Consider the following 26,717-nt stretch of genomic DNA (forward strand, 5'->3'; position numbering starts at 1 on the left):
ACATTAGCAGCCAATCATTGAAGCAGAGACGATGGCTAGGTACGTCCCTCAGCACCAACCAGAAGTTATGAGAGGATGAAAAGAAAAACCCAGTATGCACACTTCTCACTTGATCCGATAATTGATGCTGCAGTGCCATGGTAATATATTCTAAGAACAGGCATATATTCTTACAATGGCTCAACCAAAGAATGCTAAATGACTCTATTATAATTAAACGCTCGGCTGGGACCCCTGAGAGTGAGACAAAAATGATAGCAAAGTGGCAGTCATGACACTCACCTCTTTAGTAATGTGTGTGAGAGGGACTGGGTTATGGAAGAACAGTTTGTGGACCTTTGGCTTCTACTTCCCCTCCTGTCCCCATCCCTCTTACACACTGTTTACTGATGGGTGGGTGACGAATGCTTCCCAATCACTTGCCTCACATTTCAAACTTCTCTAACACACAACACTCCTCATGCATACATTACTGACAACTGCATCACTTTATTTACTACCAAGTCTGCAAACATTCCAAGTGAGCAGAGTCTGTATACATCATATTGGTGTCACACTCTACAATACACAGTCACTATACACGATGACATACAAACCTTCACAGCAAGTCAGCACATATTTTCTGGATGAAGTAAACCCTCCATCAATATTACTATAACACATCGAAACTGTCTTTAAAAACAGAGACAAATTGGCAGCAAAAGCGTCAATAAAGCTCGGTCAATGAACACGAAGATGAAAGACATTACACTGTTATTTATAAGTTTGGCGAATCTGAAAACAGACATACTGCCCTGACAACATAAATTTTGTATATTATTCAGTCACTTGATGCTGGGGAATGTTGGCATCAAAGCTCACACTTAAATCAGGTGTTTGTAAAACGAAAATCAGTTGTCCTTCTGTTGCACACAATGCTTCAAACACAACACAGACCCCTCAGAAACAGCACCTCAGTCAGCCTCAATATGAAATTAGTGTAAATATAGATACATTCCGAACCCCACACTGAAAAGTCACTCCTGGAACAATGTAGCGTTATGTAAGAATATGAAGTCTGAAAGAAAATGTCATGCTTTAAAGGCCCTACTGATAAACATATACTGTAACTCTACCCTTCACCTACCAAAAACAAACAGGGTGACCAACACACACTGTCCTCCACTTTAGTCGTCACACAATTTTATTTCATTCCTCCGTACAGTGAACAGATCAAATACAAAATCTAAATATATATATATATATATATATATATGTATCGTATATGACACAAACAAAAATCTGAACAACAAAAGAAGCCTGATCTATGCAGTGCTGGCGGAGGAAATACCCTACCTTAAACATACAAGAACAATAACACAAGAGCTGGTTAAGGTTTTTATCTTACTACACAACTATGTCCAATTTGAGGCGGGTAGTTCTCACTCGGGGAACTTTCAGAGTTTGCACTTAATCCCTTCAACCTGGTGACATCTTTTATGGTCAACCCTCAAGCAGAAGGTGCAATGAATATCGTCAAACTGAACATCCCTCTCACACAGGTATGTTTGTTATTTGTTCATAAATGATCCAACACACTTGCCCACACCAACTAAAGGTGACTCTCTGTGCTGCTTGATCTTTAGCAGCCTCTCTATTCAGTCCCTTGTCCCTGAGGTCACACACTGTACCCCTGTTAAGTAATTTTTAAGCTAGCAACATCTGGTGGTCCGATCATCAGTCAAAACCCTCCCCCACACCTCTCACAACTAACCCAATAATCTACAGCTACCATGAAAAAGGGTATGTTTTTCTCTCACATCGTGCCCAATGCAATTTTTCAGGACCTCATACTGTAACAAAGCCAAGCAAGCTATACATCCTTTCACTTTGGCTAACAAATAAGGAACTGAACTTTATCATGGGCATCATGGTTTCCAAAATAATCTTTTCTTTCATGGAGTAAATATGAGATAAAGACTTTTTTTTTCTTTCTTTTAGACAGCAAGCCTTTTTTCCTTTCTTTTGCTCTCTCTCTCTCTCTCTCCCTAAATGGCAGTATCGGAGGGATGTACCACTCTCCCGTCCCCCACCAATCAAGGGTCAACTCTTGCTATCTCCAAACAATCTCATTCAGCTTATGGAAAACCTTTTGTGGAAGAGGGACCAACCTACAGCCAATTCCTCCAATACGGGTCACTCCTAAGCTGGGTAAATTAATCTAGAGGCGGCAAAAACAGAACTACAATAAAGACGTCACCACATCAAAGAGGTTAACATGCAGTGAAATCAGGGAACTATCAGAGTCTACCATCTATCAGTCAGAATTTATAATATGTTAGAATTTACTTCTATTGTATCTGTCTGAATTTATTATATCTCAGAATTTATTTTTATCTGTCCTCATACACCACTGAATGCAGCATGCTTCCTCATCTGGGTTTACGTATGTGGGTGTGCAACGTAAACCAACACAAACACCCACACGACTAAATTCCAATAGCATATCGTACAAACCACCCTGTGCACCTTCAACACGGCATCTGAAGCATTTAATCAACCCTGTATATTTCTGTAATTTATAAGAACATTCCTACCTAACAGGGTGATCCAAAAATGTCACAATCCATGGCTACCACAGAATAAAGGACTGAAAATAAACGTGAAAAGGGATGACTTGAGCTGTGTGATGTTGCTAAAAATTCGGTTATTTTGATGTCGCTAATGCCATGTGTCAAAGCCAAACAAATGGATGTTGGACACCCTAAACCCACAACCCTCTTCGTCGTTGGCTGGGGCCAGTGAGCGTGTTTCGACCATGTGGTGAGCAAACCCCAGTTACCCTCGTCAAAAGGCGGTATAAACACAAACAGCAAGAACAGTACATAACTGATATACTACATGGTGTATTTGTAGACAGAGAGAGAGAGAGAGAGAAAATAAATCAGCAAAAGTGGATACAGAAAACATTCTCTTCATAATCACTTCACCCCAGTACTGAGAGTAGGAAGAGCAGTGGAACATAAAGTAAGCCTGAGCCAGCCTTTCTTGCTATGAAAAGGCCAAGATGAGCCAGACACCACAAGGCCCTCAACTACAGTGCTCATTTGTTTATCATGAAAGAAATGGCGTCACTCGGAAACCTAATTAAAGACGGCAGTGACAAGCATAGCGCCGCAAGATAATACTGTACACCATTAATTTTAGATCAATCCAAAGCTAACAATACTATCCACAGCGAAACACGCTCCCCGACAGCCAAACTTTCACCCTGATAAAAAAAAAAAAAAAAGGGAGTCAAGAAGAACCTCTATCACCAGCTAAATAATAATAATAATAATAATAATAAAGGGGAAGGACACTGTACATGAAGTCCTGCGTGGCTCTTAATTCTAACAGTCTACAGCTAAGTCACCCTCGGAAATGAGAGGGAGTAACGCAACCTCGGCTCCTCCACAAAAGCTGGTGTTTCAGGCTTAAATTTTGCTGATTACAGGCTTAGTTATCCATACAGATCTGTGCCTGATTACCTACACTTATCCACACAGCACATTATCCAAGAAGGTCATCATGCCACTCTACCCTATTTAAGTAGGCCTTTATTTTTTTTACTACAGCCACTACTATAGTAGCCGCAGCGAGAAATGAACGCTGTGGTGGGGCAGCCGGGATGACCGGGGATTCCCCCACTGTAGCCATATCCACATGTCACCGACCATAGAGGTAGGATGTCACCGACCATCGGCCACCGCTGCAGCCCCGCTCCATGATCCTTACCCTGTGTCTCTGGCTTTCTCTTTCTCTCTCGGTTTCTATATAAACTGGTGTATTTCCGAAACTAATTATGAAATTATTATGACTTTTGTTCCACACCACCATTGAGGTAAAAATCAAGGAGAGTTTTCTGTATAAAGGTTTCCCCCCCCACCTAAATGTGGCATATGAGCGGGGGAGTGCGGCCTTGCCGATACCTCCGCCTGACCTATAATTATACACTCGCCAGAACTGACCTGCCCTCAGACAAGGGGGGGGAAACATTTATACAGAAAACTCTCCTTGATTTTTACCTCTGTGGTGGTGTGGAACAAAAATCATAATAATTTCATAATTAGTTTCGGAAATACACCAGTTTATATAGAAACCGAGAGAGAAAGAGAAAGCCAGAGACACAGGGTAAGGATCATGGAGCGGGGCTGCAGCGGTGGCCGATGGTCGGTGACATCCTACCTCTATGGTCGGTGACATGTGGATATGGCTACAGTGGGGGAATCCCCAGTCATCCCGCCTGCCCCACCACAGCGTTCATTTCTTGCTGCGGCTACTATAACACTTATATTTGCCTTTATTTTTCACTACAGCCGCTACTAACACTTATACCTTAGGGGAGACCTGATAGCAAAACAGGTAGACATTAAATTCACCATCTCCCTCAGCAGCTGTAGTATTTCTTTTCTTCTTCCATTCAAATTTTCAAACACTTCTCACATTTCAAGTCTGTATCCACTTTCAATATGGACTTGAAATACATCCTGTGAATTGGTCCAGCAGTCTCATTTACTATCATTTTTTTTACCGCTGTTTTTGATAATTTCCTCCCTCCTACAAATACTCAAACCTTCCAAGTGAAAAAGCCTCAGGAAGAGTTCTACATGGATAACCACAGTCCAAACGCTCAAACTCACTGCTCCACACAGGAAAAAGCAAACCATAAGGGCCAAACATTACTCCCTCTGTGCCCAGCAAAATCCGAGGGCTCTAGAAATAAAGAAAATTACAAACTGGTGCCTAAGAACGGTAGACACTGGAGCCTGACGTTAAAACCCTTGAACACAGGCAAGATCCTTTTAAGTTATCCCTCTACCAGAAGATTATTAAGGCTCTGAACTGGAAGGGTGGGATCAAGCTCGTATTTTCATAGGGCAAGGAGGCTCCCTAACACCTCTTCAATGGCGATTTATTTTTGGATAGGGACAGTGAATACAAAGCTGTTAAGATATTTACGAAGAGTACGGTGATAGAATGATTTAAATGACACAAATCAGGATAGCATGTACTATAAAAAAATAATAAATCACTGAGGAATAGGTGTTAGGGAGATTCTTTAACCGACAACACATGAGGATAGCAAGGTGTAAAAAAATAAATCACTGAGGAGGAGGTGTTAAGGAGCTTCTTTAACCGATAACACATGAGGGTAGCAAGGTGTAAAAAAATAAATCACTGAGAAGGAGGTGTTAGGGAGCTTCTTTAACCGATAACACATGAGGATAGCAAGGTGTAAAAAAATAAATCACTGAGGAAGAGGTATTAGGGAGCTTCTTTAACCAATAATACATGAGGATAGCAAAGGTGCTGAAAAATAAATCACTGACAAAGAGGTGCTAGGGAGCTTCCTTAACCGATAACACATGAGGATAGCAAGGCATTAAAAAATAAATCACTGACGAAGAGAAGTTAGGGAGCTTCCTTAACTGGCGAGAATACCATCCACTGCCTAAACAAACCTTTCCATGCACGACGTCTTTCCTATGTTGTATAAAATAGCTCCCTAACATCTCTTCCTAAGTGATTTATTTTGCTTGTGACTCCTTATTCTCCTCGTCTGTCTCATTTAAATCATTCCAATGCCTCAGTACTCAGCATAAAGTAGCAAATGGATATTCACCAGCTGTAACCAAAAACGAATCACTAGGGAAGAGGTGTTAGGGAGCTTTCTAACCAACAAGAATATGAACCCATCTTATACCCCTTCAATACGAAAGTCACGTCAATGGCTATTTACTTAGTTACACATACACTTCTTGAACTGGAAGGATAAATAAAAACGAATCACTATGGAAGAGGTGTTAGGGAGCTTTCTCACCGACAAGAATATGAACCCGTCCTACGCTGCTTCAATACGAAAGTCAAATCAATGGCCACTTCCTTAAGTTTCGCATACACTTCCTGCTACCTGTGGATCAGATGCAACCTCGGCACATCCCTTCTCATCCACCTACATAACACACCTTCTCTAAGTTATATATTAATCAGACAGCGAGAATAAACGAAGAAGGATATTGCCTGGGTTCAAAGGGATAAAGCCCATCAAAGTAAGGAGTCTAAAAATGCCTGCCAGGTGATTGGGAGGACGTGGAGTGGGAAGTTGTTGACAGATTGCTGAGTTTCTGATCCACGGGCATCATGACGGTATGTGTTGTTTCTAAGTGAGTGAGATTTTGATTTTACCTTCTCTCTCTTTTCTGTCTCTCTCTCTCTCTCTCTCTCTTTCTTTTTCTGTCAGTCTCCCTTTGTCTGTGTCTGTATGTATGTCTGTCTGTCTCTCTCTCTTTCTTTCTTATTCTGTCAGGCTCTTCTTTTCTTACTCTGTCTGTCTGTCTGTCTCTCTCTCTCCTGTGCACATTTTCCTGTTCATAACCCCCTTCTTTCTCTCTTAAAATGCACTTTTTCATGTCCATGCCTCTCTTTTGGACGAGCAAGCTTTTATCCCTTCATTCTCTCCTTTAATAAATCAGTTCAACTTCCTTCACTCACCCCAAACTTCTGCAAATCACTCTACATTTTAATTTCACCAGTTTCTCCTTTCAGTGGACAAGTTTCCATTCAATAAACTGGGTCATCGTCGTCATCTTCATCATCCCAACCCTTACCATCCATCTATCCATCACCCAATCCTACATCACCCCATGAAGAGTGTAGGAACCCGGGGCTAGGCAAGTTGGTCCTGACATTTAAAACTACTCCCACCTAAAATGAAATGAGGTTAGGGTTCGGAAATTTCAGAGGAAGTACAGTGGTGGGAGACTAACAAGGTGCTCAGCGACACAGGCCACATAATTACTATCACATCATCCGAACCTTTGCATTCCTGACAACCCTTCATGAGCAGAACATCACTATCTATCTCTCTATTGCCAGACCCCTTAATCCCATAAGAGGTGGCCACAAACAAACTGCCTCCATGTCACCCTGTCCCCTGCCATTTCACTGTCCTTCTCCCAGCTCACACACCCCTCTTTCATACACAGTACCTCTCCATTTTATCCCTCCATCACATCCTTGGCCTCCCCCTCCCTCTGCCCCACTCCACCTCAATCATATTCACTCTTCTCATTAGTCTCTCACTCTCCATTATGCTATACCTAAATAACAGTCGTAAGTCATCATCATTATCTTTGTGACTTTCCCAACTAAGAATTGAGGTATGGTAAGGTCTAGGGGATAATTCTTGTTAAGGAAGCTCCCTAACACCTCCTAACCAGTTTATTGTGCATATTACACCTTGCTATCCTCTTCTGTGTCTTTTCAATCATTCAAATACCACCATACTCTGCATCAATAACACACAAAAGGATATTAACCAGCCACATCCAAAAATAAGTCGCTAAGGAAGAGGTGTCGGGGAGCTTCCTAAACCGGCAAGAATGCTGGTCTAGATGGCATGACAAGTAGAATCATGGTCTAGACAGCATGACAGGTGGAATCATCAATAGCATCAGCAATTTCAACATCCATCAACAACCTCCTTCCCTCCATCCCCACCCAACCACCCAGCCAGCCACAGTCCAAGCCAGAGGAGAACTTAAGAGCTTCCAGAACACTACATCCTACCTCTTTTGGGGACGACCTAAATGTATCACTTACACGGTGCGAACAAACAGAGAAATGAAACGTCGATTATTTGAGGCCTGAAACTGAGACACCTTCGCCTGTTTTCTCGCTGATTAAGGAAGCTCCCAAACACCTCTTCCTAAGCAATTTATTCTATTACACCTTACTGTCCTCTTCTGTGTTACATAAATCCTTCCACTATCTCCATACTTTGCCTAAATGTACAAAAGGATATTAACCATCCATATCCAAAAATAAGTCACTAAGGAAGAGGTGTTAGGGAGCTTCCTTACCTCACTAAAATACAAACACTTGATGAATAGCTGGGCCTGGTGTTTATGTAGAAAAAGGAAGTTGAGGGGAGGGACAGCTGTGGCGAAATGGGAAATAAAGTGAGGGGAGGAGGCACGAAATAGGGAGAGGGGGGGAATGCCGTGGGGAAAAAGGGAAGTGTAGCTATGAGGAATGGGGTTAGGCAAGGACAAAACAGGGATGCAAGGAAAACCTAAGGGGAAGGGGGAAATGCACAGGGGAGGGAGAGAAGCCATGAGGAAAGAAGCCAGTGGAGATGGGAGATACAGGAGGGAGATGGCCTATAGGGAAAGGGAGGCAAGGAATTAGGGAAAAGTCAAGAGGAAAAGTGGGAAGAGATCAAGAGGGCAAATTGGGACTAAGAAAAGACTAATACAAGCAAGGGAAGCTGAAGACGAAGGGCCATGCAGTTCAAGACGACGATGGTATGCTTGAAAAGGGGGACAAAGGTAACAGAGGTTGAAAGATGGATGTACAGGGCACAGGGGAGACTAAGAAAGAACAATGCATGTCAGGAAATTTAAGACAATTGGCCATGCAGCTTAACACAAAATTTCAGAGGCTTGAAAAAGAAGATACAGGTACATGACATAAACAGGGTGGCTAATGATGCCCAGGTGGAAGGTTATTTGAGCTTGGGAAAAAGACAATGGCCATACAGCTTAGGACGCGGACTGGGGCTTGAAAAAGGATAATCGGCAAACCAGAGAGGACAATGCAAGGTTGGGATGTTAAAGAGTGTGGGGCATGCCGTAAAAGGATTGGGGACTTGTAGAACTGGGCAAGATCGGAGGACCATTCAAGGCGGAGCTGGTTGTACACGATAGGATCCAGGTAAATGACACTTAAGATATACAAAATGACAATGTATGTACCTGTCCAGTCACTGCAAAACCTGGACAGGATACAATGTGTAGGGCTGTGGGGAGAGACGCAACCCAAACGCCCATCACCGCACTCCAACCTTCTCCCCAGTGCGAAACTTTCATCCGCATCTGCCACCTCACTCCATTGACCTGCAAGAGGGAATCAGAATCAACTACTGGCAAGATGCAGATGGTTTAGCCCTACTTTACCTGCCAAGTTACTGAATCCTACTGCTGTTAGAGAAACACTACATGCTGACTCTTAGTATCAAAAATAATCACTCTTATCTTAAATGTCAGGACCAACTGCCTAGCCCCGGGTTCCTATGCTCCTCATGGGGCAATGTAGGATTGGATGATGGATGGATGGATAATAAAAATAAAAAAATAATAATAGTAATTTTTTTTTTTTATCATCTAATCCAGTGTTGCCCCATGAGGAGCATAGGAGCCCAGAGATAATAACAATAATAATCATACATACATATATATCATCTAATAATAATAATAATAATAATATAGTAATAATAATGATAATAATTAAAGTTTATATTCACACTCGCCAAGGATGGGAAATGGGGACTAGATGATGATCACGATTTTAGTACATATAATATTTTCCCTTCAGCAAAGAGACATGTTTTTATCACTTAATTCTTTCTCCTACCAGACTACTATGATCTTACCACAACAGTTCAAACAAATCTACCCAAAGCTCAGTAAACTCAAGTGGATATACCAAGAAAAGATGAAGTATGTCATTGGACTGAAGGGATTAATGATCTACCAATACCCAGTCATATACATCTTGTCCTGAGTTTGCCGTACCTAGCAAAACTGCCTCCTAGTCTCTCCATTATCACTAGCTAATCCTTTTTGCCCTATCACAAAACATTCTTCTCAAATTGTCCTACACTATATCAATCAACCTTCTCAAACTGTCATACACTATATCAATCAACCTAGTCTCTACTGCACGGATCAACTCTGTACCAAAATAATACTTCCAGTGCTAAGATACATCCAGCTCTCGCAAATCTTACACAAACACCACAAGTTACTCCCTGTCAGCATCACACGTACAATAAAATCTGGGCAGGTACACCTTTGTCAGCTCTGTGAGGCCAGCATGTTGATGTACAGCCTCTGCTCTGCCTGTCTTGCACACTCCTTCACCTCTCTAAGTGCTGGATTTACAGCATCTGCATGGTCACTACATTAATACATGTCTTCAAAGTTTATTAGTATTAGCACATGGAACCTAAGACTATTTTGGGCCAGTTCAGCAAACCAGCAACTACAAACAGTACACTGCATGTAATGTGAGGACAACTGGCTTTACATGAATGAGAAAACAACCTATACACACCAACTGCTGCAAGTAACTGAGTACTTATGTTTGCAATGACAATTTACCCAGGGACAATAACAGGCCTATTATTCCACACCTACTTCATACTCAGCCTATGTCCATTACAGTACTTTCCTGGCAGAAGTACTGCATCAGAGAAAATCACCAATGGGCAGAGAAACATACCAAGCCTCTCTCAGCTTTAAAAACATTAGCCAGTACAGGAAAGTGTGAAGCAAAATATGTGAAATGCTACACAAATTTTACCCAATGACACACAGATGAATTTTAAACCACACACTCCCTTCTTGAGAGGTTATGACAGTTTCCCCACTTCTTTTTGTGGTTTGTATGCCCACACAAAAACTGTCATTCCACATCTATGGTACTGGTTCACTCCATCAGGGGATTCCCACAATTTGTTCATATGCTGAGTCACAACCATGGCACGAGACCAGTATGCCTAACAGTAGAAAACAGTGGCCTTACATTATATTCTGGGAAGGCTGTGAAGCATTCTCTGGCAATTTCGTATTCTTTCCAGTAGTTTTGGCATTCAAGATAATACATATATAGCACTCTATACACATGGTTTCCACTTGGAGGGCAGTTTGTGCTTTGTGGCAATTTTCCCCTTCCCAGTCTTCCTAAACACATTCTCCACATGGGCAAAATCCCTTCACTGTGTTCCGTCCACTTCTTGGAGTCTTACCTTGACCTGGAGCGTGACCTGGACCTGGACTTCGAGGGTGACCTGGAGCGTGACTTGTGGTGGTAGCCGCCTTCCCTGTCCTCCTCCATCATCTCCCCCTGGAACGTGCCCCCCTCTCCCTCCTCCGTGCCATTCTCGGGCCGAGGGGGGGACCGGGACCCCCTCTCGTCTGGGGTGCGGGACCGGCTCTTGCTGCCGGAGCGGGACCTTGAGCGGGAGCGGGAGCGAGACCTAGAGCGAGACCTGGCCATGGAAGACTGATGTAAGTGGCTTAAATGGGACCTGATGGAAGCAATGTCTGATGACTCAGATTATGTTGGATGAATCTGAATGAAAATGAAAGTGCTTAAAAAAAAAAAAAAAAAAAAAAAAAAAAAAAAAAAAAAAAACCAGCTTTGAGTTTATCATTATACCAAACAGTATACATCTGGCAGTGGAGGAGCTCAACCTTGCAGGTTCTGACAGCTCAACACAGGTAATTATTATCATTTTTTAAAAACATTATGTTTTTCTATCTATCTATCTATCTATTGCCAGACGCCTCAATCCCGTTTGGGATGGCCACAAACAAATCGCCTCCAAGTCATCCTGTCCCCCGCCATTTCACTGCCCTGCTCCCAACTCACACCCCCCTCTCTCATATACCTCTCCACCCCATCCCTCCATCTCATCCTCGGCCTCCCCCTCCCTCTTCCCCCCTCCACCTCACTCACATACACTCTCTTCGTCAGTCTTTCACCCTCCATCCTCTCCACATGGCCAAACCACCTCAGTGTGTTCCTCATAACGCTTCCTATCACATCCACATCCACACCACAACACTCCTTTATATCCTCATTTGTCAGCCTGTCTCTCCATGTGACTCCACAGGCTCCTCTTAAATAACTCATTTCCACTGCTCTCACTCTTGACTTGTGTCCTTCCAACAACGTCCAAGCTTCACTTCCATATGTTCGAGTTGGTATCACAACACTGTCATGTAGTAACTTTTTCATTTCCATGCTCACTTCCCTGTTTCTTATCACTGCTTTCAAAGAACCAGCAACCTTTCTTCCCTGCTGTACCCTTTCAAGCACTTCACCCTCCAAACCTCCATCCTTACTCATCACACTACCCAAGTACTTAAACGTACTCACATTTTCCAATTCCTCACCATCCAACCTCGCTGTACATTCACTGACTTCACCTCTCTCAAAGACCATCATTTTACTCTTCCCTACATTCACCTTTAGATTCCGTTACTTACACACTCTCTCAAACTCATCCACCAAGCCTTGCAGCTCCCTTTCGTCTTCACTCAACAACACAGTATCATCTGCAAACAACAGTACAGGGAGTTTCCAAACACTATCCTCTCTCACCAGGGCCACTCCAACATCCACTATCATACCTTGTACCTCTTTTATTACCCCATCCATGTACAGATTGAACAACCATGGAGACATGACACATCCGTGTTTCAACCCAACTTTCAAAGAGAAAAATTCACTTAGTTCACCATCCACACGCACTGCAGCCTTCGCACCATCGTACATACTCTTCACAGCATTCAACACCTTCCCCTCTACTCCATATATTCTTAACACATTCCACAATCCTTGTCTATCCACCCTGTCACATGCTTTCTCCAAAGCCATGAAAGCCGCATACAACTTCTTTCCCTTCTCTAGAAACTTTTCCACTAAAGATCTAAGAATGAATATCTGATCTACACAACCTCTTCCCTTTCTAAAGCCTCCCTGTTCTTCTCCAACTAATTTCTCTGTTCTATCTCTAACTCTGTCAATAAGTATCCTACCATACACTTTTCCTATTACACGAAGAAGACAAATGCCCCTATGATTACCACACACTTCTTTTTCCCCTTTTCCTTTGTACAAGGGAATAATTATACCTGACTTCCAATCCTCCAGGACTCTACCTTCCTCCCAGGCCAATCTGCACATCTTCCACATCCATTCTGCTACTATCTCTCCCCCATGCTTCAGCATTTCACCACACACTCCAACAATTCCTGGGGCTTTCCCCGATTTAACTTTCTTCATTGCTTCCACAACTTCTATCCTGCTGATTTCTTCCTGTCTTCTCACCTCCCTCCTTCTCCCAGCCATTCCCCAGCCACTTATACTCGCATTACTTCCATCCTCTATGTTCAACAATTCCTTAAAGTGTTCTCTCCATCTGCTCACTTTTTCTCCCTTCTCCACTAGTAATCTACCATTTTTATCTTTCACTCCCCTGCTAACTTCACTTCCACCCTGTCTTACTTCACCTCTTTCCAGAACATTTTCTTACAGTTCCTCCACTTTACACTCAAATTCCTTCCAAATTCCTCATCCACTCTCTTCTTACTCTCTCTTACTAATCTTTTCACCTCTCTCTTTCTTTCCACATATAACTCTCTCTTCCGCCTCTCAACTTCTTCCACGCCCCTATTTCTCATCCATTCATTGTATGCTTTCTTCTTTTGTGCCACAGCCTGTCTCACCTCTTCAGTCCACCAAGCTGTTCCTTGCACCCCCCTCCGTCTTCTCTTCCTTCCACACACCACATCACATGCTGCACATATTTCTTCTGTACATATCCTACACACACACCTTCCACGTCTCCCATCTGCTCCAATTCATATTTGCCCAATAGTTCCTCCACTTCTCTTTTATACTCTGCCTTTTTCTCATCCTCTTGTAACTTTTCCACTCTCCTTCCTCTCCTCCATCTTACTTGAATCCTAATTCTGGCCACCACCAAGTAGTGGTCAGAAAGTCCACTCCCCCAACCTCTATAAACTCTTGCATCCATTACACATCTTCACATCCTTTCATCCACACACACATAATCAATCATTCCCTTCCTTTCATTCAGTTCACCACCCACCCTTCTCATCACTCGCCATGTATACCTGTGGATCATTTTATGCCTGAAGAGGGTATTGGCTACCACCAACCCCCTCCCAGCACAAATGTCCACTAATGCACTCCCATTCTCATCTATCTCAGCAGGCACACCCCACTCACCAACTATTCCATCCACCTTCACATTCCCAACTTTACCATTCATATCACCGATCAAAAACACTCTCTCATTCCTTCCAAACTTTTCCATGCACACTTCTACATTTGTCCAGAACTCTTCTCTCACTCTTCTAGCACGATCTTGCATTGGTGCATACACACAGACAATCACCCACATTTGTATTCCAACTTTCAACTTTACCAACACAATCCTGAACTCAACTGATCCATACTGTCTTATGCTCTTCTTCCATCTTTTACTCACAACTATACATACTCCCTCCTTTGCCCTCTCATTCTCACCTACTCCTGCACATATACCCCATCCATACTCCCATTCTCTCACACTTTCTCCTCTCCATTTTGTTTCAGTTATTCCACATACATCCACTTTCCCACCCTCAAGCACCTGGACAATCTCTCTCTCTTTCACCTCATCATACTCAGGAAATTATACTCTGTTCTTTTGTATGGAATATTTTATCAAAACAATCATCTTTATATACTGTACCTCAAAACCCCCATCTGTAGAAAAAAAAAAAAAAGTGAAAGGGTTAAGAACTCTAAGGGTGTGGGCAGCTCTTTCTTCCACTGCAAACCCCAATACACTCCTAACTAGAAATTTAAAACACATCTTACAGTCAAAACTGAAAAACGTGGTGTTGGCAGCTCTCTTCCATCACGAACCACAACACACTCCTAGCTAGAAATTACTAACTAATCTTATTATTAAAATTGAGAACTGTAAGAGTGTTGTCTATCTATAGCCCAATGCCCTAATCCCGCAAAGGGTGGCCACAGACAAAACACCTCCACGTCGCTGTCACCAACCATTTGACTGCCCTCCCCCCAACTCACTCCCCCCTCCCTCATATACCTCTCAACTCCATCCCTCCATCTTATCCTCGGTCTTCCCCTCCATCTCCCTCCCTCCACTTCACCTACATAAACGCTCTTAGTCAGTCTTTCATTCTCCATTTTCTCCACATGTCCAAACCACCTCAGTGTATTTCTCTTAATTTTCTCAACCACATCCACATCCACCCCACAACGTTCCTTCACTTCTTCATTTGTCAACCTGTCCCTCCCTGTCACTCCACATGCTCCTCTCCAGACTAATCTTTGGGTTAAAACAGAAATATACGAGGGTGTGCAGAGGTCCCCCTTCCGCTGCTAATCTCAGCCTCACATTCAAGGCCGACCTACCTGGAGCGAGAGTGCCTCCTCCTCGACCTGGACCTGGAGCGCGACCTGGATCGGCGGCCCCTCCTCCTCGACCTAGAACGGGAGCGTGAACGCGACCGTGACCTTCTGGAAATGGTACATATGTCTACATTAATTTTTTTTTTTCTGGATATTCTTTTACTCTGATTCCACTTTGGGCACTACAAAATAACACACACACACACACACACACACACACACACACACACACACACACACACAATGGGGGGCTTCTGGAAATCGTCTGCCACCAGATGTCTTTCACTGACAACAGCTTCTCTGCCCTAAGCTCGTCTTCAATTCCCACCGTCACTAACTAAAGCGTTGCCATTGATCGCCAGCTAGTTCAATATGGAAGTCGGGCTACTCATGCAGAGACCACAGACATCGCATATCTTTAAAAATCTTTCCCGTGATATTTAATGATATACCGTAGGTAAGTTCTTCATGATATTATTCTTTAGAAGTTATACTAATTTCCGAGTTATGCTTTAATGCGGTAAATGCAGGAAAACGTTACTATAGCCGTCGTGAAAGCACACCAGGTGTGACAGCATTCATCACATATTTACAAGTCTCTAGCTGCACATTTTGTTTGAAACCCATATAATTTAGCTTTCTAAAAGAACAGTGTTTCATTTCCAAAATGCTGAAGAAAATCTACAAAGTTTTTCAAATGAAAATTGTACAATGCATAAAGCCGAAATCGTGCAGAGACGAGACCGCCGGCCGAAATCCGACGATGCCGAGGGCTCCAAAATACCGTACAAAAAGTCAACACAGCACACCAGTGGTGTACCCTGAACGTGGCATTCCTCTAGACTTCAGGAAATACTTCAGTTTAGGCACTGTCCATTTTTCTCTGCAACAGTTTTTCATGATCTTTTTACAGTAGGTCCAGTGGGGCAGCAGACACACGTGAGTTTGTTATTGTTTATAATCGTAACGTACGATCTTTAGACGTGTTGTGCTAATATTTCCTAATGGAGAATTGTTACATGTTTCTCATAACACTGTTTATTTTGTTTTGATTGACAAATACATGAAATGGATATAAAATAAAGCTTATCGATATTTAAAGAAGGAAAGAATAACAACCGTCCCCAAACCAAGATGGTAGACTCAGCCCACCATTTCTTTATTTTCTTTGACTATAATACAGCCTCTCTTCCTTGTAGCAGTGACTAAAATAATGTTGTTATAATTTCTCCCTTTTAGTGACACAGAGGGCACATAAAATGAACGGAGTTTAGTAGACCAACTTTGATGTCAAAAATTAAATAATCTGGTGAAGAGTGGCAGGTTTTCCATGGTTAGTGACATCGGGAATTACCATGATTTTTCTCCGTTGATGTGAGAATCTGTGGCAAAATACCATCATACACTACTGAAATATTGAAAAAGTTTCTCAACAAAAATAAAACGGAGAAGAATACACTGCTCTCTGTTTTATTTCCCAAAAAATGAAGCCTGAATTTTGAAAACCTAGCACTTACATACTGTATCTCTTTTTGTTGTTTTTAAAAGGCTGCTACAAACCTGAGTTGATTCTTGCCTCCTGAAATGTTCGATGTATACTGTAGTTTTAGCAATGCTCTTGTTTTGTTTGTGTTAGTCTCTTTTGGCGGAAATTTAATGATGATGTGTTAAATTATTCTACATTTAGCCATCCAAGCTCAGAGACAGTCCCAGTTCCAAGATTTGATATGACATTCCCCCAGGAAAACACGCTACCACCACTTTCAACTAAGTATTTATTACCATCATGTGCTTCTTCATTAGATATCAGCAACTGAATTTGAAATAAATGTCATTTAAAAATAATTATAAGAAATAACCTGTTGAAATGTACTTCAGTATGCTGTTAAGTACTTGGATTTGGACTTAAGTACTATGCAAATCTTCTGTACTTGTACTTAAACTTTCCTTTAGTACTTGTACTCAGGAACTGCCACCTGTACTTGAGCCCAAGCCTGGACAGTAAGGTGTAAGATGCAAAACAAATCGTTCAGGAAAAGGTGTCAGGAAAGGATTTGTATAACACAGCAAATCACTTAAGAAAAGGCATTAGGGAGCTTCCTTAACCAATGAGAATACAGGCCTACGTATCCAATTGTCGCCGAGTGCTGGCCAAACCCCCCACTCCCTCGGAACTCACATGGTGCATACCCCCACTCCTCCATCTTCACCTACCCAACCACACTATGCCTCCCCTACACTGATGACCATGGTTGACCCACGCATGTTGGAGCCTTTATAAACAATACGAACGATACAATACGAACAATTTACTCAAAAGGCACATTAACTTACGAGTATCTGCGTCTGCGCCTGTGTGGTGGTGTCTCGGGGCGGCCGTAGCGAGCCATCTGCACCCTCAGCTCCCGCCCATCCACACGTCGCCCGTCCATCGCCTCCATGGCATCCTCTGCATCGCGCCGGTCATAGTACCTGAGGAAATTGGTGCCCTTTGAGTCAGTGTTTAGGACAAGCAACAGCTGAGAAGGTCTGAAACAAAATATATGAAAAATAACAACATGGGGCAACACAGTACAGTGGGGCACCAATTTTCGCGCCTAATTGGGTCCAAAAATAATGCGCGAAAGTGGAATTGGCAAAAATTGGGGCATTGTCTTTATGGCAAAAAGGCTAATTGGTTCCCGGTTATCCTAAAGTAATATCAGATTTTCATTTTCACTTGCAATACAGTACATCAAATCACTATTGTACATTGCATTGTGAGATACAAACAATAAAAACTGTACAGTACACATTATATGAGGAGAAACATACCACAGAGACCAGGTTGAGGTGTTTAATGGATGTTGGGGGTAAGTATCCGAGGCGTTTCCTCCCGACTTTGAATGTCCCGGCCACTTTTTATCACCACCACTGCCTCCCGGCCCTCCCCCCACACCACCAGGCCCTTTCCCCACACTACCAGGTATAGTAGAGGCCATTGAACCTTGAGAATCCAACACAATGGAGCTAGCACGCTCGTACACAATGGCGGGAATGGGTGGACACAGTGTTGACATGACGTCATTCAAGATGGTGGTGGGTTGCGGGCGGGCGGTGCAGGAAATTCAAAGTTCAAAATATTGTCCCAAACCCAAAATTTGTGCGCGAAAATCGATTTTTTTCATGCGAAAGTGGAAGTTAGGGAATATTTGGTGCATGCCGCGAAAGTGGATTCCGCGAATCCTGCTGTAGCGAAAGTTGGTGCACTACTGTATTAGATGATGATGACGTTGATGATGTGAAAAAATAAACATATATGTGCCTATGCAAAAAGACTCTGCCATACCACTAATTTAGAGATGATATGAAAAGATAAGGTGAGATTTCAGCAGACACATCGCACCAATCATCAAGCTTCATCAACAATAAGAACAATTCCACTAATTCAGAGGCAATAAAGAGTCTGCTGAAATTAAGAATCTGACCCACAATCTTTCTATTGACTCAGAATGGTGCCATTCATTATACAGTAGTCTGGCCACGTGGAGAGGATGGAGAGCGAGACTGATGAGGAGTGTGTATGTGAGTGAGGTGGACGGGGAGAGAGGGAGGGGGAGGCCAAGGTTGAGATGAAGGGATGGAGTGAAGAGGTATATGAGAGAGGGGGGTGTGAGCTGGGAGCAGGGCAGTTAAATGGCAGGGGACAGGGCGACATGGAGGCGATTTGTTTGTGGCCACCTGTATGGGATTAAGGCGTCTGGCAATAGATAGATAGATAGCTAAGGCCAAGGGTAAGGATGGCATGCAGACACAATGAGGAAGGGCATGACAGGGAAGTTAGGTTTCAATATCTGTACTGCAGTTTATGAGGTTTGTCATGACTTACATGCTTGCTAGATATCTGCAGAAAAAAAATGCAACTTCACTATCAAAGAAACAATAGAACAGTCTACTTCTCCCCTCCCTCCTGAAAGTGGTGTGGAAAATACAAGTTCACCAGCAAAGAATACAACTTCACCATCAAAGGAACAATACAAGAATACAACTTCACCACTAAAGAAACAATACAACAGTCTGCTTCCCCCCACCCCATGAAAGTGGTGTGCAAAATCAAGGCCGTCCACTCACCTGACGAAGGCAAATCCGCGACTCTCCCTGGAGAACCTGTCCCTGGGGATGTAGATGTCACCCACCTCCCCGTACTTCTCAAATGAGCGGCGCAGGTCCTCGGGCGTGGTGCGGTACGTCAGGTTGTCCACCTTCAGGGACGTCATGCCCTTGATGTCAGGCGGTCCGCGGCCGTAGCTCATCTTGATGCACCTCCACGATCACGGCAAATATAAGCTGTAGATGTCTGGAAGGAAAGAATAATAAAATAAGGCCTCAAACTACTGACTAAGATTCATGTTAATATTTCACTGACACGATCACAGCAAATATAAGTTGTAGATGTCTGGAAGGAAAGAATAAATAAAATAAATAAGACCTCAAACTAATGACAATCATTCATATTAATATTTCACTGACACGATCACGGCAAATATAAGCTGTAGATGTCTGGAAGGTGAGAATAATAAAATAAGACCTCAAACTACTGACTATCATTCATATTAATATTTCACTGATAATACTTGTTACAATTACCATATCTGATCACAAGCAAAATGATAAGTTGTGAATCTCTGAAGGAAAAATAAAAATACCCAAAGCTACTGACAATCATTCATAATAATATAATGACTCACTGATAATACCTGCTACAATTACTGTGTCCAGTCGTCACAAGAAATATGACTGCATCTGATCACATGAATTATTATTTTTTCCAGTCACAAAAAATATTATTATATCTCATCACAAGAAATATTATGGGGTGGCTGTCAGAGATCGAGTAGCTTTGAGAGCCAGCATTGGGCGACCAAGGCCGATGCACAGAAGCAAATACATGGATAATAAACGTTTAAAAAAAAAAAAAAAAAAAAAAAAAAAAAAGGAGACCCAAGCCTACTGAGTATTATTCACATTAATATTTCAGTGATAATGTTTGTCAGATTTATTGTCTGGCAGTCACAATTGGCCAGCCAGCTAATAATAAACAAAATCCAGGGGGTATATATTGAGCTTAATTTTTCCCATATATCACTACTCTCCCCCCCCATTAGTTACTCCAAAACACATAACAAAGATAACTATACACCAGGCCCTCCACATTCACAGGGTTAGGGGACACAGACCCCTACGAAAGTGGAATTTCCGTGAATGTTTGGTGCACCCTCCCGTAAATGCCTCTACAGCCACAAATCACTCCCTGTGAGCAAGTGTGCACATACCGTACCTAATAAACCACATCTGGGACCTGAGAGCAGCATAAAATATCACAAATAGCTGACTCATGTGCAGGCAGGTCATCAGCTACATACAGTATATACCCCAACTTCTTGCAATCATACCTGTTAAATTCAGTCTTGGCTCCACAGAGGCACAATCCACGAATATTCGAAGCCCGTGACAGTTGAGTCCGCGAATGTGGAGGGCCTTGTGTGTGTGTGTGTGTGTGTGTGTGTGTGTGTGTGTGTGTGTGTGTGTTTTACCTGTGCACCTGTGTGTGTGACTATGCATGTGTTTCTGTGTGCTTGCATGTGTGCGCATTCATGAACTTGCGTAAGTGTGAGTGTGAGTTTACAACCTTCAAAGTATTATGAAAACAAAGAAAGCTGTGTAAAAAAAGAACGAAGTGAAGTAGCTTAACAATACTGTATAGCAATCTAGGGTCCGCTCCTTTCATGTCATTGTGTGTACAGTATTATCTTATAAGATCAAATCAAGTGGTCCGTGTGATAAATGCCATCTGAATTATTCTCAATAAGGTTCATGAAGTGTATGAGCTGTAATTAAACTAAGGTACATATCCCTGGTCCGCCTTCACCCTGGAGTGTTGTACAAATCGGACCACATAATGGCACAATAACAGGATAAAGAGAAAAGGTTATGTAATGTAGCATATGAGGCGTCTAGCGGCAGAATGATGTATGCACCAGGGGATTATTTTCGAGTAATTAAAGCTTAAATTTGAAGACTGTGTAAATAAAAGGTATAAAGAAAAAACTAATGTTGCTTTATATCAATGTAATGCTCTCGAAAAATGCAATTTAATGAATCCACTGTTTAGAAAAAATAACGAACAAAAACCAAAACCAAACACACAAATGCACACACCCCCATTGGGGGTCATACACAAAATATTAACATGGGTTATAATTATTGATCCAAATAAAAATAAACAAAAATTAATAAACTGTGAAAGTTTTATATTAATAATGCAATTTCTTGATTTTTGATTAATTTTTATTTTGTAAATTTTTAATTAAAGGCACTCAAAATGGGCAGTGGACAATGCAGCCCATCAACCACGTGCGAGGTTTAGGGGGACACTGGTGGGGGACTGGCTGAGGCTAGGGGCTAGTACTGAGAAGCGGCCTCCCAATGGCTAGCCACTCGGGGCCCATACGTCCTTCTGCCATGTGGGAGCAGACTTCCTCTATGAGTTTTCAAGGCCTAAAACATGCAATGTTTGCCCATCTGCCAGCCAGCCATAAGGGTCCTTTTTGTATGTAGCTTTATACAGGGAGGATCTAGAAGGCTCCATCTACATATTGGCGGGAATAACTCACCATCGGCCATTTTTGGCGCATACGTCACTCTGCCGCTAGACGCCTCATATACATACTGTAGCTCATTATGTATGCATGTTTGTACAGAAGTATGAACAATTATCAACACAACCACAGGCTTACACGTCATTACAGGTTGCCTTTTTGTCAGTTCAGTTCACACCAGCTGGCACTGACCTAACCAAACCAGACTGAACCTAATTTCACCTCATGTACCCTAAAGCATCTGGTATTACAAATTTCCAGAGAAAACAGAAATAAAAAAAAGTTGTAACTGAAGAAACCACACACATACACAAATATAGCTACCTTGTCTGACCATATGTATACATCAATAATAATAATTATAATAATAATAAATAAGTAAATAAATTAGCAGTTAAGAAGGTTGAGGCTATTCTGATGGATTTTCCTAACTAACCACACCAGTTCTACCCTCGTAACCTACCCTAACCTAACAACCAAGAAGAGTGACCGTCTGAAACTGCAAAAATACAAGACCAGTTCCCAAAATTTTTAAAAATCAATTAATGACCTTTCAGTATCAACAAAAATCATCCAAACAAATACAAAAATGAATATATTAGCATGAACATAACTGAACTTCTGGAATACCAAATATACATTTTTTATATTAAAAAAGAAAAAAAAAAAAGGGTGACTGCAGAAGAGCTTCCTTTAACAAGTGATGAAAATTACATAAAAGGATAGTAGCTTGATTAGGACCCGAAACTCAATCATCCCCACACTGTTCTGGTAGGATTAGGTTAAGCTGGGTTAGGATGAATTGGGTTAGGTTAAGCTGGGTTAGGTTGAATTAGGTTAGGTTAAGCTGGGTTAGGTTGAATTAGGTTTGGCTGAACTGAGTTAGGTTGAACTGGGTTAGAGTGGGTCAAATTAGGGTGGGTTAGGTTGAAATATATTTGGTTAGATTAGCAGGGACGAATAATTAGTTACACTGAAAGTCCAACAATGCGGGTGAGGCTGCAAAACTAATCTTCAAAATCACGCATTTATACAACTTTTCAAATCCATCACAATCATGGCAACATCATAGTTCAGTGGGAAAAAATGTTTAATATTTAAAGGCCACAACTGCAATTCAGGTACAGTATTTTGAAGTTTTCTGCGTTGTATTATCGTTTCAACCCCTAACAGAATTACGAGTTTTTGATCCATTTTTTTCGGTATTTTAAACAATTCTAAGACACTTTTCTTCTATGACATTTTTGTTGCAAATTATTTTTATTTTACTCCTGCAGGTTAGGTTAGGTTATCTTCAGGAGTAAAATAAAAATCTATCTATTGCCAGACGCCATAATCCCATAAGGGGTGGCCGTTTCACTTTGAGTTATTTGTTTTACGGGGAGGGGCACTAACCCTCCACCAACCCACTTGTTGACACATAGGGAGCACGTATGGTTTGGTTATATGGTTACCACCCAGCGTTGTAAATGGTTTCCTGGCTTACAGGAAACCATTTGGCTTGTCACTCAATGTAAAGCCACCTGTAAAGGAAAGAAAAGCAATAAGAAGTGACAGGAAAGATGCAAAAAATAGGATAATTTGTGATAAAATTACATAGAAAAAAAGTGTCTTAGAATTGTCTAGAGTACTGAAAAAATGGATCAAAAACTCGTAATTCTGTTAGGGGTTGAAACGATAATTTTACTGTCTTCTGTTTATATCTCATTTCCTAACACTCTTAAGACTGTTTCATCACAAATACCCCCTGGAGTTACTAATTAGCCTGAGGGTGGATTAACGACCTCAAACGGGGCAAAGGAGTTAATCTGCAGTAGTGGTATTATAAAAGAAGTCAGCAAATGGGGAGATATTGATGGAAATCACTTCAAACTACTTCCAGTTGTGACTTCTGATAAACATTAACGAAAAAATCTATCTATTGCCGGACGCCTCAATCCCATATGGGGTGGCCACAAACAAATCAACTCCACATCGCCCTGTCCCTCGCCATTTCATTGCCCTGCTCCCAGCTCACATCCCCCTCTCTCATATACCTCTTCACCCCATCCCTCCATCTCATCCTTGGCCTCCCCATCCTTCTCCCCCCCTCCAACTCACTCACATACACTCTTTTCATGTCTCTCACTCTCCATCCTCTCCACATATGACTGTAAATTCTATGCATGTGAGGTTTCCACTTAAAAAAAAAAACTACAAATACTAATAATAACAAGCTCATAAATGCCACATGAAAGTATAGTGTGGATTTTTTACATTAATATTCTTGAAGAAATAACGAAAAAAGACCTACTGTATACAAAATTACAAGAATAAATTATCAGTTGCGTTATTTCCGACACCGCATTCCACCGTATCTCCTTGCAAGCATGACCTGGGAACTTATATTATTTTAACCAATTTAAACCCCGGCTGTGGTAAATTAACACCCTGAAATAACTAGGGTACTTAAGGCCAACTACAGCTATCAAATCACCAGGTACTTAGCCATTATGGACTAAAATATTTGTCGTAGAAATTCCATGGTGAAAGCAGACGTACCGAAGACATCAGCCATAAGCACAAACCTAGATTTCTACTATAAACTCCATTATTTCTGGCAATATACATGTTCTACTGACACCATGCATGACAGATAATTAGTACGATTATAAACGGGATGATAACTACCTGGAAATACTTAAAAAACTTGGTAATTAGGAAGAATGTACACCGATCCCCTCTGACCACGCACCTCGGCTAGTTGTTGTAAAGGACCCAATATGCAAGATAAAGATGGCAATTTCTTAAATAGGAAAATTATTATTCTTTGCACACAATTAATAAGAAGATGGCTGCTTATCAACTGATTTATATATTCTTAAAAATAATGGTCTATCTTATCATTTTCCACGCCCACCTTAATGACTCCTCAATGGAGACGTTACAATATTTTTAAAATATTCGATTATTGCATGCAACAGTTATTTTCTTTTGTTAATATTACAGTGTCAGAATTAAAATAGCTTGCAGATAAAATTCAAGTTACAATATTAATGAAGCAAATTATAGAAAACGTTTGAAGGGAAACAATTATAAATGGCAATTGCGTAACATTGCTCCTATCGCCGGTAAGTTGCGCCTTGGGCTATCACAAGGCATGGCGGCTGCCCCAAGTGATGACAGGACCACCTGTCACCTGGCAATGCCTTATTCACATTGTTTAATTTAGATTTCTTCCATCCGATTTCTTTCACTTCTTGTATCTGCAAAGTCCTCCAGAGAATTCTTTTAGCTAGGTTACGTGATCTTATCCGGGATCAACTCTTTCCTTATCTCTTTAATTGGTTTCCTCCTTTTACTCAGCCTAAATAATGCTACTGCTCGCGTCACTGATTTTCCTTTTCTCGCACAGCTTCGTCCTCGCCCCTGCCTCAGAGATATTCTTGGGCAGTCCCAGCATTTTTCTAAAAATCGTATTATGTCGTTTCTGCAAAGAGTCCATATCCTTCACTTAATCGAAAATCCCCCCTCCAGTTTCTATTTATTTACTGCCGTGTTCTGCCTGCTCTTTATTATCCCTTCATATCATAACATAGCACCATAGGATCCTTGCAATTTGCCACTTGGTTTACATTCATTCACTCACTCCTAAGTCGCGGCATGAAACAATGCATTGCAGTATTATTCTCTCACTTCACATCATCCTCTTGCACTGCCATTATTGACCCCAAACCTGCCTTCAGTGTTGCAAACCGGGACATTATCCTGACTGTCTCTGGCCTCCAGTTTTGCTGTCATGAAAGCTGCCATTCTTGGGTTTTGTTGTGGGGCGGTCATTGAGTACAGTTCCTTCAGTCTTGGTATAGTACTTCCCATGGTGGGCCCCCAGGTCTTTCCTCTTTGATCTTCTCATGTTCCACCCTCTTGGTTCTCTTCCTGGTTCCTCTTTGATTGGTGATAATCTCCACTCCATCTCTCTATCTCATCCTTAGCCTCCCCCTCCTTCTCCCACCTTCCACCTCACTAACATGCACCCTCCTTGTCAGTCTCTCGTTCTCCATCCTCCCCATATGGCCAAACCACCTCATTGTATTTCTCCTAAAGCTTTCTATCATACCCACATCCACACCACAATGCTCCTTCACTTCCTTAATTATCAGTCTGTCTCTCTATGTGACTCTACATTCTCCTCTCAAATTATAACATGAGGGTGGCCAGCTGCACTCACCAGAGTGGCATTACATCAGCATTAAACCTCAACCATCCCTCAGATTTAAATCACTGCAGGTCCCATCAGATTGGAGCACCTAGATCCACTGACCCACCAGGCATCATTTGGTTACAGGGTTGCCACATGGTATAGTAAATGACTTCCTGGGTTACAACAAATCATTTGTCAATCACTCTGTGCAGAATCATCTGAAGGCAGCACATCAAGTGAGTGGATGGTGTGCAACCCTGCCTACCATACGAAAGGCTCTAGTCTATTGTAACATTACCTCATGAAAGCCTAAATAAAGTTACTTACCAGAAGTGCATCCACAGAAGATGCAAAGGTGAATATTCTGAGCTGCATATGACACTAAGCTGGATAAAATAATGACAAATACTGTGAATAAAACCCACACTTGTAGATGCAAAATATATTTACCAAAAAGTTTCGATGGACACTGCCACCATCTTCAGTGGTCAGGAGAGAGAGAAGGAATGACATGCTGACAATACAAGGACCCTTGTATTGTCAGCATGTCATTCCTTCTCTCTATCCTGACCACCGAAGATGGCGGCAGTGTCCACCGAAATTGTTTGGTAAATATATTCTCTGTCTGCAAGCGTGGGTTTTACTTGCCTACTTTTATTATCAAGCCAGAGGGATTCATCCAGCCAATCTGGCAAATACCTGGAGCTGTCCCCCGAACTGCATGTCTCTGGAACTCACTTCCCCAGAGTTGTTTTCCTCCAAATTTCAACCCACAACTGTTCAAGTCTAACTGTTAGAGATATTTTATGAATGGAGGACACCAGTAGTCTGGTGTATGGATTTTTTTTTTT

At 41.9% G+C, this 26,717-nt stretch overlaps 1 protein-coding gene across 1 annotated transcript; it reads right to left on the reverse strand.

Moving 5' to 3' along the window:
• Window positions 1-8,673: 8,673 nt before the first annotated feature.
• On the reverse strand, window positions 8,674-24,423 carry LOC145402151 (uncharacterized). Its single transcript, XM_080274272.1, has 6 exons — window positions 24,354-24,423; window positions 19,156-19,381; window positions 17,380-17,517; window positions 15,049-15,153; window positions 10,832-11,074; window positions 8,674-8,918 (listed from the first exon to the last, which is right to left on the reverse strand). The coding sequence occupies exons 2-6, from the start codon at window positions 19,335-19,337 to the stop codon at window positions 8,906-8,908; spliced, it is 681 nt and encodes a 226-aa protein (XP_080130398.1). The 5' UTR covers window positions 19,338-19,381; window positions 24,354-24,423; the 3' UTR covers window positions 8,674-8,905.
• Between the last annotated feature and the right edge of the window lie 2,294 nt (window positions 24,424-26,717).

Source organism: Coenobita brevimanus, chromosome 57 (genome assembly GCF_032717465.1).
Source record: "Coenobita brevimanus isolate Jiangsu-jjx chromosome 57, ASM3271746v2, whole genome shotgun sequence".
NCBI classification, from domain to species: Eukaryota; Metazoa; Arthropoda; class Malacostraca; order Decapoda; family Coenobitidae; genus Coenobita; species Coenobita brevimanus.

Excerpts from the sequence above, each read along its gene's own strand:
- LOC145402151 (XM_080274272.1), bottom strand. The coding sequence starts at position 19,337 with ATGAGCTACGGCCGCGGACCGCCTGACATCAAGGGCATGACGTCCCTG. Across the intron at positions 17,518-19,155 it reads CGCGGATTTGCCTTCGTCAG|GTACTATGACCGGCGCGATG; the intron begins GTGAGTGGACGG and ends CAATTTCCTCAG. Across the intron at positions 11,075-15,048 it reads AGGAGGCACTCTCGCTCCAG|GTCTCGCTCTAGGTCTCGCT; the intron begins GTAGGTCGGCCT and ends TTCCATGGCCAG.